Source organism: Mustela erminea, chromosome 10, assembly GCF_009829155.1.
Source record: "Mustela erminea isolate mMusErm1 chromosome 10, mMusErm1.Pri, whole genome shotgun sequence".
Lineage (NCBI taxonomy): Eukaryota > Metazoa > Chordata > Mammalia > Carnivora > Mustelidae > Mustela > Mustela erminea.
The window spans coordinates 31,888,529-31,902,994 of NC_045623.1; the positions used below are offsets into that span (position 1 = coordinate 31,888,529).

Here is a 14,466-nt window from a genome sequence, read left to right on the forward strand (position 1 = left end):
CAAATATGCTTTAAATTAACATCTCTGTTTTGCTGAAGATTTTTACATTTATATTTATAAATTCTGTTGTTGTTAGTCAAAAAAGAAGGTTTGGGTTTTCCTCTTCTCCACCATTCATATAATTTCATGACTCCCCTTGGATTCTCTATTCAAAGAGTTTGAGAGACTTTGTTTTATTTAAAATAAGACCCACTAGAGAGGCACCTGGCTGGCTTAGTCAGTGGAGCATGCAACTTTTGATCTTGGGATTGTAGTTCAAGCCCCATGTTGGGCTTAGAGATTACCTTAAAATAAAATCTTTAAATAAATAAAATAAAACATACCCACTGTAACTTTTTCCCATCTTCCTACTTTCAACCCTTTTATGTCTTTATGCTTTAATTGTGACTCAATCCAATCTGATATTTAGTTTTTTAACTGACAAGTATAATACATTCATATTTATTATGCTTACTGACATATTTAAATTGTTTTTGACATCTTATTTTGTGGTTTCTATTTGCTTCCTTTTTCTCTTTTCCTGCCTTGTTTTGAATAGATAGCTTTCTTGTCACCCTCTACTGGTTTGAAAATAATACACTAGAGCGCCTGGGTGGCTCAGTCCTTAAGTGTCTGCCTTCAGCTCAGGTCATGATCCCAGGGTCCTGGAATCGAGACCCACATCAGGCTCCCTGCTTGGCGGGAAGCCTGCTTCTCCCTCTCTCACTCCCCCTGCTTGTGTTCCCTCTCTCTCCGTATCTTTCTCGGTCAAATAAATAAAATCTTTAAAAAAGAAAGTAATACACTCTATTTCTATTTTATTTTACTAGAAAAAAATTCTTAGCATGAATATGTGTATCTAATGCTATCATCTATCTATATAATTTCTAATTTCATTCTCTATGTCAAATATAACCTATCTTTTATATTTTCACTTCTTTATCTAAGCTAGATCCTAGGTGATTTTTTCAGAGCTATCTTCCAATTCATAATTCTCTTTAGTTTGTCTGATCTGCTATTTAACTCATTTATGGAATTTTAGATTTCAATAACCAAGTTTTTCTTTTCGAGAATTTCTTTTGTTCCTTTCTGCTCTTTCCAGCAGTCTTGATATTTTCTTATTCTTTCTCTTATTTTTTATTCTTTCATATATTTAATGATTTAAACATACTTTATAATCTGATAGTTCCGGTATTTGAAATGTGTAAGGGTTCTGCTGCAATTGTTTTCTGACTCGTTCATGGTAGATTAGTGTTTTTCATAATTTGGATTATGAACTCATCTTCACAGGATTTTTATCTGTGGGAATATTGTAAGTCTTAGTTGAAATGTATCCTCCAGAGAAATTCTGCCTTTATTTCTGCCAGGCTTGCTAGGAATTGTTACCAGCCTAGAATGATATTGAAATATAATGTTTTCCCTGATAATTTTAGTGTTACAGAGGTAGCATAAATTCAAGGTCCTAAACCCTTTTCAAGGCATGCTGTGGGTTGCAAATTCTTTTTTTTTTTTTTTTTTGACAAACAGAGATTACAAGTAGGCAGAGAGGTAGGCAGAGAGAGGAAGGGAAGCAGGCTCCCTGCTAAGCAGAGAGCCCGATGCGGGGCTCGATCCCAAGACCTGGGATCACGACCTGAGCCGAAGGCAGAGGTTTTAACCCACTGAGCCACCCAGGTGCCCCTGGGTTGCAAATTCTTAAGGGAAATATTTTTCTCCCATCTAGAGCCCAAACCCAAACAGACAAATCTCCATATCTTGTCTTTCATTCTATACTTTCTCCCTAGACAATATCTTCTTCTTTTTTTTTTCTTAAAGATTTTATTTATTTATTTGACAGAGAGGCAGGCAGAGAGAGAGAGGGGGAAGCAGGCTCCCCGCTGAGCAGAGAGCCCGATACGGGGCTCGATCCCAGGACCCTGGGATCATGACCTGAGCCGAAGGCAGAGGCTTTAAACCACTGAGCCACCCAGGCGCCCCTCCCTAGACAATATCTTCTGAACAAAAGCATCATTTGTCTCTGCCAGTGACACCAAGATTTTACATATCTTCAGCACAGATTCCCAACCTTTGAATTCCAAACCCTCGTATCTATCTACCTTTTTGAATATTTAAGGTACCATCTCAATCTCCACTAGTTCAAGATCAATAAAGTTTAGGAACCTCCCCTCAAAACCAGTTCTCTTCTAGTGTTTTCTATCTCAGTGAATGGCATGACTATCCATACAGCTGTTCAAGCCAGGAATTCAGGAGCCATCCTTGACATCCCTCTTTTTCTCATCCTACCCATCACCAACCCCTGTCACTTTTCCTCTTAAATATCTCTTAAATCTACTGATTCTCCCCATATCCACTGCCTTCAGGCTACTTCAGGCTACTACCATGCTCTTTAGCCTGGACCACTGTACTTTTCTTACATTGAATGAATTTATCCAAATAGAGATTGGATTGTTTCTCTTTACTGCTTGAAACACTCATTTATTAGTGTCACATTCATAGCTCTTAAGTACTTAATATTGTCTATGCAGCTCTGCATGACCAGCCACTGTAATTCTTGGACCCATTTTCATTTCAATGTCTTCTCTGTGCTAGCCATATTAGTCCTCATTGTATTACTTAAAACCACAATTCTCTGTCTTCCCATGCAGCTTTGGTACATGCTATTTCCTTTTTCTGGAATGTCAGTCCCTCCATCCCCAACTTTATCTAGTCATTATGCAACTCATTCGTCATTTCTCTATTCAAACATTATTTGTTCAGTTCTCATCCCTTTCTTTCAATGTCTTTATTTATAACAATATATTCATTGCTGTGGTTACATGCTTGATGTCTGTTTTTCCCCCTTGGCTAGTCAGATCAGGAACTATTGTCTAGTTTTGCTTATTACTTTATCTTGAGTGCTGGCATAGGCCAGAATGTAGAAAGTGCTTAATAAATATTTCTTGAATGAATAATGAACATTAAAAATAAGATTACAAATACACATCTATTCATTATAATCCAAAGGTAAAGAAGAAGTGGATAGAGTTACAGATAAAATAAGTGACAACTACACGGGGGATACATTACACTATTCTCTCTACTTTTCCATGTTTAAAGTTTCCTTAAGAAAAGATTATGCAACTTACAAAATCAGAACACTTTATTTGAGTCTTTGGATAAACAGTGAATGTAATTTTAAAAATAAAATATTGGCTATTGTCGAGAATGTTGCTATAAACACAGGGGTGCATGTATGCCTCTGAATTCACATTTTTTAATTCTTTGGGTAAATACCTAGTTTATTTAATTGCTGGATCATAAGGTAGCTCTATTTTTAACTTTCTGAGGAATCTCCATACTGTTTTCCAGAGTGGCTGCACCAGTTTGCATTCCCACCAACGTGCAAGAGGGTTCCGTTTCTCTGCTTCCTTGCCAACACCTGTTTTTTCCTGTTGTCAGTTTCCAAATTATGGAAAGAGCCCAAATGTCCATTGACTCATGAATGGATAAAGAAGATGTGGTATACATACACATATACATATATATACATATATATGCACACACACACACACACACACACACACACACAACAATGGACTATTATTCAACCATAAAAAATAATGAAATCTTGCCATTTGCAATGACATGGGTGGAGCTAGAGAGCATTATGCTAAACGAAGTCAGTCAGAGAAAGACAAAAATTATATGATTTCACTCATATGTGGAATTTAAGAAACAAAACAAATGAATGCCAGCGGGGGGCCGAAAGGCAAACCAAGAAACAGACCTATTAGTATAGAGAACAATCTGAAGATCACTGGAGGGGAGGTGGATAGGGGGTGGGTTAAACAGGGATTGGGTATTAAGGAGGACACTTGAGATGAGCACTGGGTGTTGCATGTTAAGTGTTGAATCACTAAATCCTACTCCTAAAACTAGTATTGCATGGTATGCTAATAAGCTGGAATTTAAATAAAACTTGGAAAAAAATAAAATATTGGCTCTTCGGGGAATGAATATTTTGTTTAGCTAAAAAGAAATTATACTGACCTGAAGATATTTCGGTAATGGTTAATTGGGCCACTTAATGCTCCAGGCTGGGAGAAGACATAAATATAAGCTTCAAGATCTTCTGTTGTTAATTGGCATCCTTTTCTTCCAATGCCAGTGCTGTGACTGGTGAACAGATGTTTCAAAGCCTAATTTAAGTGAAAAGAAAATAATTAAAACTTTTTAGTTACCTCGCCATAAACTAAAGCTTTGGCTTTTGAAAGAGAATGGTCAGTGTGAGTGACAACTCCCCCTTTCTGCTCTAGCCAAGTAGAAGACCTCATTGTTTACAAACACATTAGACACCTTTTTGCTTTCCTGGCCTGACTTTTGGTATTCTTCCCTTTGAATCCCCCATGTACCCTTCACCCTTAGGAAAAGCAACCTGTCTTTCTTGGTGCCTATTCACTTTCTACAAGGCTAAGCTCAGATAGTATCACCACTCTAAAGCCTTCCATAATATTCTAACAGTAGTTGATCTGTTTACTGACAACCAATCTATTCTCCCCCCACAACTGTTTGAACTTTTTTTTAACCACAATCCAGAGTAACAAACACATTTTATATCATGATCCAGTCTATACTCCTACACTTACATTTCTGAAACAAAAGTTAAAAGAAATATCCCTTACTCTTATTATAGTGTGTAGTGATATTTTCAACTCACTTCTGTTCTACTTTATTTTTAAAAATTCAAATTGCAAGCCACTAAACTGATTTCTTGACTCACGAGTGGGCCCCCACCCACAAATTTAAAAACACTGCTCTCTACCCGCATTTCTCAAAGTGTAGATCAAATCACCTGCATCAGAATCATTGGGATTCTTATTTAAAATGCAAATCCCTCAGGGCACCTGGGTGGCCCAGTCCACAAAGTATCAATCTCTTGATTTCAGCACAGGATCTCAGGGACCCTGATCTCAGGTTCCTGGGATGAGCCCCATGTCTGGCTCCATGCTCAGTGGGGAATCTGCTAAGGATTTTTCTCCCCTCCCTCTCTGCTCCTGCTTCTCTCTCTCCAAAATAAATAAATCAGTCCTTAAAAAACAAAATAAAATGCAGATCCCTCAGCCCCAAAACACACCTGCAAAACTATGAAATGATTTATGGGAGAGGTGATTAATTGAAACATTATTTGTAATAGCAAAAGACTGGAAACAAAATTTCCATCAGTGGGAGGTTGGTTGAATAACCTATGGTATAGCCACATGATGGTATGTGTTCTGAATACTCCAAGAGAAGATAGAGATGATTACGTACTATGGAGTAGTTGATCCCCAGGACATAGTTTTAAGGGGTGTGTGTGTGTGTGTGTGTGTGTGTGTAAAATTGTGTTTATAGTATATTGTCTTTTGTGTAAGAAGGAGTAGAAAAATACATACACATATGCCTATATTTTCTAAAAAAGAAATCATAAAAAAAAAAAGAAACAAAAACTAACCAAACGGTTTCCCTACTGAGAGGAGGAAATAGGATAGAGACAGAGAAACAGGAAACAGAGACCTAAGCGAGACCTCTCTGCACCTTGTAGTAAAATTATGACTAGAACCGATTAAATGGTTTTTATAAAATATAAAATCTAAGCAAAACTTTGTAGTCTCAATTTTGCTTTGGAAATTCGAATAAGAACTTGTGATTTTTTTCACTCTAAAAATACGTATGTATAAATTCTATCCAATGGAAATATCTAGAAGCAATAAAAACCCAGTAACAATGATCACCTTGACACCAGGACTATGGTTTCTAAGTAAAATTTCCTACCAATAGGAGCCCAAGTTCCTTCAATGAATGTCTGATTCCAGATCTGCAGCAGCAAATAAAAAAGGAACCCAGGACATTAAGAAAGCAAGCTATTACTGACTAAAGATTTATGTCAAAAGGACACAGGAGCCAACCAGACGGAGTTTCCACTGGCCTAATATGAGACAATCTGAGCATCAGAAAGAACAACTGTAATTGATTGATACATGCCAAATATATTTTCAAAACTCACGAGCTCATAATAATATGGAAAAAAGAAAACTTCATTGGTTATCATTGGAGAGTTCTAGGGTACCAAGTCATTACTCTGCAAGTTGTTTATAAAGGTAAAGAATGAAGCATTTATCCTGCCATTCTTATGTGAACTGTATTTCAAAATAACCAAACAGTAGATGTGGACAATTCCAGTTAATAAAAGGAAGAATTCCAGTTAATATAAGCAGATAAAAATGATAGAATTAGGAAATCACCATTTTGCAAATCCTAATGAAATAACAGACCGAGGCAGTGATGATCAGTGTATGCTAAAATTATTTGGTGAAATGTTAGGAAATTTAGATAGTCTGACAACTCGTGAGCCCCCTGGTCAGTGTTAGTGTTATGAAAGCTGAGAGAACTAGACCTTATGTGCTTCCCTGATATAATACATTCAGAAATACACAGCACCACCTACAAGTATTCTCATCAAATTAAAAATCAATCTGACCACGTCTCTAGGTTAGTATCATCCATGAAGTAGAAACAAGGATTAGCAGAACAAGTTAAATAACACCATGATGAAGTAGTTTTAGCCAAATCCAAAATGTGGGTCATTCCTCAGGACAAATGACCAAATTTCCTCAATAAAAAAATGTGGTTAAAAAAAAAGAAGGAACTGTTGTAGATTGAAAAAAACTATAAAAAAGCAAATACAGTGTGTAGACCTTGTTTGGTTCCTGATTCAAACAAGTAAAGTGTTAAGGAAATTTGAATGGAGAGTCAATGGAACGAAAATTTGAATATTAAGTCATAGTAGGGAGTAATTATTCATTTTGTTAGGTTTGATAATGGTATTGGAGTTATGCTTTTTTTAAAAAAAGTCCTTTTCTGTCAGAGATATATGCAGAAGTATTTCCAAGTAAAATAATATTGTCTTTTTTAAAGCTGCCTTAAATACCTAACACCCCGTTAGATAAACAAGAAGCATTCGATAGACCTTCAAGAAATAGGATCAACACATGACTCCTGGTTGTCCACGTATATGGTACACAATTCCTGCATGCTTACTTTGTTTCAGGGTTTTGTTTACACCCAAAGGCCTCCACTTCTGTCATGTCAAACTCTCTCACCTGGCATTCATATTCCCTTGTCTCCCCATGGAATGTTCTCTGAAAAGAGATATGCCTGTAGGGGCACAGGCTCTTAGAAAAAATTGAACAATATCCAGTCATTCAAATATACAGAGACTGTAAAAATAAGCCTATAGATTAGGTCTTAGAAGCATGTATTAAATATTAGCATTTGCCTATTTTTCTTTCTGAAGGATAGATTTTGAAATGTTTTTCATTAATATAAATACATTATTTGTCTGACTTATTTTTTTCTTACATAGGAGGAAATGCCTAACAGTGGACAGCATATCACAATAATCAATAAATGTATATTTTAAACAAATCAGACAACATAAAAAGGGCCAATTCTTTCTTTTTTTCTTTTTTTTTAGTGCCTCTGTATAATTTTATTTTGTTTTAACTTCCTAATTTTGTCATCTTCTTGGGCTCCAGTTTTTCAGTTTTATTCTAAGGGTATAATTGACCTATAGCATTATATTAGTTTCAGGTATACAACATAATATATATACACATATACATAATAAATATACAATGTATATTTATATGCATTGCAAAATGATCACCACAATAATTCTAGTTAACATCCATCACCATATTTGACTTACCTTAAAATCATTTATTGAGAACATAAATTCTGGGAACCATGGTATTTGGAAGAAGTAATAATGGCTGGATTTGAACAGCTGGACAGGGTGTCGTAAAATATATTCTGAAATTAAAATGCTATGTTAGACCTTATCCAAGGTGTATTAATCACTTACTATTGAAAGAAATTAAGGCAATTTCACCTTTGAGATGAAAAAAGAATCCACAAGTAAGCCGTTGTATATTCTCTTTGGAAAAATTTCTTTTAAAAAAATTAACATATAATGTATTATTTGTTTCAAGGGTACAGGTCTGTGATTCATCAGTCTTACACAATTCACAGCGCTCACCATAAGCACACATCCTCTCCAATGTCTATCACCCAGCCACCCCATCCCTCCCACCCCCTCCATCCAGGAACCCTCAGTTTGTTTCCTGAGATTAAGAGTCTCTTACAGTTTGTATCCCTCTCTGCTTTCAACTTTTTTCATTTTTTCCCTCCCTTCCCCTATGAGCCTCTTTTTTCTCAAATTACTCCTATCAATGAGATCATATGATAATTGTCTTTTTCTGATTGACTTATTTCACTTAGTTTAATATCCTCTAGTTCCACATCAATGCAAATGGCAAGATTTCAGAGGTTTTGATGGCTGCATAGTATTCCATTATATATATATACCACCTCTTCTTTATCCATTCATCTGTTTTATTTTTTTAAGATTTTATTTATTTATTTGACAGAGAGAGATCACAAGCAGACAGAGAGGCAGGCAGAGAGAGAGAGAAGGAAGCAGGCTCCCCGCCGAGCAGAGAGCCCGATGCGGGGCTCGATCCCAGGCCCCTGAGATCATGACCCGAGCCGAAGGCAGCGGCTTAACCCACTGAGCCAACCAGGCGCCCCTATCCATTCATCTGTTAATGGACATCTGGGCTCTTTCCATAGTTTGGCTATTGTGGACATTGCTGCTATAAACATTGGGGTGTATGTGCCCCTTCGGATCACTACATTTGTAACTTCGGGGTAAATACTCAGGTAAGGTAGATCTATTTTCATCTTTTTGAGTAAACTCCATACTACTTTCCAGAGTGGCTACATATCTTTGGAACAATTTCTATGTTCTTATATTTTATTATGGATATTTCAAGTGTTTAGAAAGTTTATAACCCTTTAAATAAAAAGAAAACTTCATTTTATGAAGTCTTGACTCAGAAAGGAACAGGAAACCCAAACGACACTGCTCTTTCTCCAAGGTTATTATCAGTAACCTCACACTTTTCCTAGGGACATATGGGGAGGTAATTTTATGTTTTTGGTTTTTTTTAAGATTTTATTTATTTATTTGACACAGAGAGAGAGAGAGAGAGAGAGAGAGAGAGATCACAAGTAGGAAGAGAGGCAGGCAGAGAGAGAGGAGGAAGCAGGCTCCCTGCTGAGCAGAGAGTCCGATGATATAGGACGCTGGGACCATGATCTGAGCCAAAGACAGAGGCTTTAACCTGCTGAGCCACCCAGGCACCCCAATTTTCTGTTGTTTAAAAGACTTTCTTGGGGTGCCTGGGTGGTCCAGTGGGTTAAGCCTCTGCCTTCGGCTCAGGTCATGATCTCAGGATCCTGGGATCAAGCCCTGCATCAGGATCTCTGCTCAATGGGGAGCCTGCTTCCTCCTCTCTCTGCCTGCCTCTCTGCCTACTTGTGCTCTCTCTCTCTCTCTCTGTCAAATAAATAAATAAATAAAAATTCTTTAAAAAAAATAAATAAAGACTTTCTTTACAGGAGGATTTGAATACCTTATTCATTGGGCCTCAACAGAAACTAAAGTGTTTCCGTAAGTTTATACTAGAAAATTCATTCATTCAGGGAATATTTGAGTATCTACTGTGTGTGAGGGGATTTAGCAGTCAACAAGACAGAAGAGGTTTCCATTAATAAGGGGCTTATACAATAAGTATTGATACTTTAAAAGATGCTTTTAGATAGCAATAATATCATAAAGAAAATTAAAACAAGGTAATCTGATTGAGAGTGATGATTGGGTGTTGTGGAGGACTATTATTTAGCAGAGGTGATCAGAATAGGCTTCTCTGGGGATGTGATACGTGGACTAAGTCCTGAACGGTAAGAGGGAGGTGGCTATGCAAAGATCTAGGGAGAAAATCCAAGAACAAAAAGTAGGTCCTGGGCTTGGCACATTTAGGAAGAAGAAAGAACGTCAGTGTGGCTGGTGTGTAGTGAATGAGGAGGGAGAGGTGGTATGAGATGAGTCAGAGAGCAAAACAGAAATCCGGTCTGGGAGGGCCAGAGGAGATGGACTTTTAAGGGCTTTGGAAAGACACTGAAGCTTTGAACTGGTGAGTAGTGTAATCACACACATTAAGTATGCATACTTATTTTTTCTTGTGCAATATGTATATATAATTTTTGCTATAGAGCTCATCTTTTTTATTTCTAATTTTGTAACTAACATGGTTAGTGTTCACATAGTTGGAATTTTTAGAACTATAATTCTCAGATAAGTGGAGATAAGTTATGCTATACTTTTTGTAAAGTCATCATCGAACAGAGTTTATTCAGCCCTGCCTTAAGAGATAGCAATATAATTAAGGGTTAAATACAGGCATATTACTTGAAGACCTTATATTAAGCTGACTAAGGTTGAACCTAGTCTGAATAAAACAATTCCAGAAATATTTCAAGAATCTTCTTGCTGAAATGATCAATTAAAATTTGTCCTTTTAGCAACATCACAAAAATAACCTTTACTCAAGGATCCCAATCAATGGAATAAGCATGTAGCACCACTTTTGCTACTTAACACAACTGAGAAATATATAGGGAATTTCAGTTCGATATTTGAATCCTAAGCATCCATGCTGTTACCTCAACAGAAATAGGACAAATGGATTTATATCTAAAACCCAACTCTTGGGACGCCTGGGTGGCTCAGTTTGTTAAGCACTGCATTCAGCTCAGGTCATGAGGCCAGAGTCCTGAGATTAAGCCATTCATTGTATTGGGCTCCCTGCTCAGCAGAAAGCCGGCTTCTCCCTCCGCCACACTTGCCCTCTCTTGTTCTCTTTCAAATAAATAAATAAATAAACAAACAAACAAATAAATAAATAAATAAAACCTTTAAAAAAAATAAAATAAAATCCAACTCTTACACTTATAATATACAATATTTATGTAATCATGTTTCGTTTCTCCCTTTTATGTAGTCATGTTCCCAACATAAATTTTTTTGTTCCCTAGAGGGCTGCTGTGAGTCATAGCAGTACCTGAAACTCGGAAAACTTGACAAGGGTAGTTAAAGAGGATAAGATGATAGTTTTTGGCAAAACCAAATAAAAATGTGCCTAGCCACGGCTCACTGGTCTTTAAACACTCTGAGGATTTTAAGAGTTCCCTTTATAGCCGAGGTTCTCAGAGTATAGCCCATGTGGACCTCTGGGGGTCCCTAAGACCCCTTTAAGCAATCCGGACAGTCAAAACTATTTCATTACAATACTAAGACATTTTTAGCTTTTCTCCTTTGGTTGACATTCGTGCTTATGGTACAAAAGCCATAGTAGATAAAGCCATTGCTGCCTGAGCACAAAGCAAGGTTGTGTTACTAAACAGTCTTAGCAGGAGCAGTCATTGTCTTCTTTGCAGCAAACAAATACATAAACACATAAAATTAAGTGCCAGTTTCACTCAGGAATGTCCTAGATAAAATAGCAAAAATTATTAATTTTATTACATTTCAACCCTTGTGTACATGGCCTTTGAATGTTGAGATGAATCAGAATGTACACATAAAGCAGTTCTGTTGGTCACTCAAGAACAATGGTTGTCTACAAAGAATAGCATGCCTACAATCCTTTGAGCTGATTAGATGAATTAGCTACATTTCTTATGGAATACCGTTTTTTACTTGAAAGGATGGCTAACAAATTATCATCGGTCAGACTTGAGTATTTGACAGATAGTCTCTTGAAAATGAACAAAGTGAACCTGTCACTTGCGGGGGGAAACAATCAAGGGCATTTGCTGCCAACAATGAAATTCAAGTTTTCAAATAAAAGTTAGAATTTTGGAGACGTGCATTTACTACTGCGAGCATGACAGCATTGCAATACTCAACAACATTTTGATGAAACTGGGGCAATATTAGTGAATGTGATTCTTTGATATAACATAATAAAATGTGCCAGCTTATGGAAGATCTATATATCTCTACAAAACAATATCTTCCATTGCATGATGATGCAAAATTACACATGGGTAAAAAATCCATTCAAAGTGCTAGAGAGACTAATGGATTTAAAGTAATAGAGTACAAAAAGTTCATTAATATGACATCAGATTCTACATTGTTACTAACCTTTAAGAAACCACCAGTTTTCGAGTTTGACGTAGTATTAAAGAAGAAAATCCAGTTATCTGAAAAGACTATTAAAATACTCCTCCCTTTTCCAATTACAAATCTGTGTGAGGCCAGATTTATTCATACACTTCAATTCAAACAACATATTGTAACAGACAGAATGCAGAAGCAGATCTGAGAATCCAGCTGTCTTCTATTAAGCCAAAAATTAAACAGGTTTGCAAAAATGTAAAACAGTGACATTCTTCTCACTAACATTTTGTTTGGGATGATGTAGCTAGTTTTCATTAAAATGTTAATCATGTTAACAGATCATGAATTTACTATTTTTAATGAATTAATATATAATTTTAAATTTTCTCATTTTTAATTTTTAATACAGTAAATATTTTTATGTATGTCCTATATAAACAAAAGCTCAATGGGTCTTTAATAATTTTTAAGAGTATAAAAGAGTCCTGAAACTCAAAATTTGAGAACTACGGCTTTAAAGAATGCTGTCATTCCTGATAGCCCAAGCAGTCAGGAAAAAGGAGAATTTATTTCTAGATTGTCAAGATTCATTACTGTCGAAGTAATGTTACTGTATTTTTTCCGCTTATCCCTATCCAAGTGAGCATTAAAATATTCTCTAAAAAATAAAATTATGCGGGCGCCTGGGTGGCTCAGTGGGTTAAGCCGCTGCCTTCGGCTCAGGTCATGATCTCAGGGTCCTGGGATCGAGGCCCGCATCGGGCTCTCTGCTCAGCAGGGAGCCTGCTTCCCTCTCTGTCTCTCTGCTTGCCTCTCCATCTACTTGTTATTTCTCTCTGTCGAATAAATAAATAAATCTTTAAAAAAAAAATAAATAAATAAATAAAAAAATAAAATTATGCAAGCAAATATGAAGCTACAATTTGTCACTCTTGTAAAATATTTAAAGCCAAGGTATCTGACATTGTCATATGCTAATATCATATTTTAGTCATTTAATTTTAAAAAACTACTGTTTTTAATCCAAAGTGTCAGTGACAACAGTGAATTATCACATGAGCAAAAATATTTTAATTAAAATTTATACTCACCTGTAAATACATTTGGGTGAGGGAAGTTAATAACAATAAGTTTCATCACCATTTCAGGATAACAGATGGCAATTAGCCAAGCAATCATCCCCCCCCAGTCATGACCAATAAGAACACATTTGCTATATCCTGTAATGGAGAAAAAAAATATTGATGTCATTGAAGGTGGATGCATCATTACAACACATAAAATGGGTACACTTTTGAAACTAATCTTCCCATTATAATCTGACTCTAATTATGCACTTCATGAAGATACTGAGTTTGGTGTTTCCAAAACCTGTATGTCCGAATCACCTAAGTAGCTTTTTGGAAAATTTAGATGTCCAGCCTCCATTCTAGACCTACAGATTCAGAATCTGTCCTGGGAATGAATATATATATATATATATATATATATATATATATATATATATATATATATATTTTTTTTTTTTTTTAAATCTGAAATAGCTAGCTCAGCTCTTGTTCCACGAACCCGAGTTTGGAAAACCATGGTAAAAATTACATATAATTAGGTCAAAAGCAAGACTATATTATTGATTTGCCTAGAAAATTTCATGAAGACAAATTTAGGCCAAGTCTGACTGAATTACCACAGAAGAAGAATGAAATATGGTTGATGGAAATCAATATCTTTGAGTCTATTTTATTGTAATCAGACTAAATGACAACACTGCTTTGATACCCCCAGACCGCATCCATTTTTTTCTTCTCTTAGTATTTGGCCTGATCTATGTTCTCTTTAGATTATTGTAGAAAAGGCCTTTAATTTGATTTCATGGGTTTCTTACAATATTAGTTCCATTAACATACCATGGTAGCAGCTGGGTTTTAGCCAAAAAAGATGTAGTGGATTCAATTGTTGTTAAAAAATATTTACTTCTCCTCTCTCCTTGCTGCCATAAAAGCAGTGTATGTTACTATCCCTTTTATGCTAGACTTAACCATGTGATTTGCTTTGGTCATAGGGTGGGAGTATGACTTGACTTTGGACTCAGCCTTATGACTTGCTTTGATCAATGTGCTGCAAGCAGAAAATTGAAATAAGGTTCTGCATCTGGGCTCACCCTCTTGCCATTTAGTCATTTCCAGGAGAAGAGGAAAAACTACTTGTGTTGCAGCGCAACTCAGAGGGAGAAGTCAGTCCCAGCAGGACCTGTAACCTGAGGCAAAGACCCAGTGGTCCAGCCTACATTTGACCTTCACACCCATGAGCATGTGAATAAATGCCTATGGCCATGTTTGGCACATTGTGGCACTAGCTGATCAACATAAGAAAGATAGCGCAGGACACACGGGTGGCTCAGTTGGTTCATATGCCCTTGGCTCAGGTCATGATATCAGGGT

General features: G+C 36.3%; 1 protein-coding gene across 1 annotated transcript in view; it reads right to left on the bottom strand.

Annotated features, from left to right (window-relative positions):
• EPHX4 (epoxide hydrolase 4) overlaps nucleotides 1-14,466 on the bottom strand; it is a 43,807-nt gene that overhangs the window by 15,398 nt on the left and 13,943 nt on the right. Inside the window, exons 4-6 of the mRNA XM_032303255.1 lie at nucleotides 13,117-13,245; nucleotides 7,706-7,809; nucleotides 4,009-4,157 (exon numbers count right to left, since the gene is read on the bottom strand). Coding sequence (XP_032159146.1) covers nucleotides 4,009-4,157; nucleotides 7,706-7,809; nucleotides 13,117-13,245 — 382 coding nt within the window. The remainder of the gene's footprint in view (nucleotides 1-4,008; nucleotides 4,158-7,705; nucleotides 7,810-13,116; nucleotides 13,246-14,466) is intronic.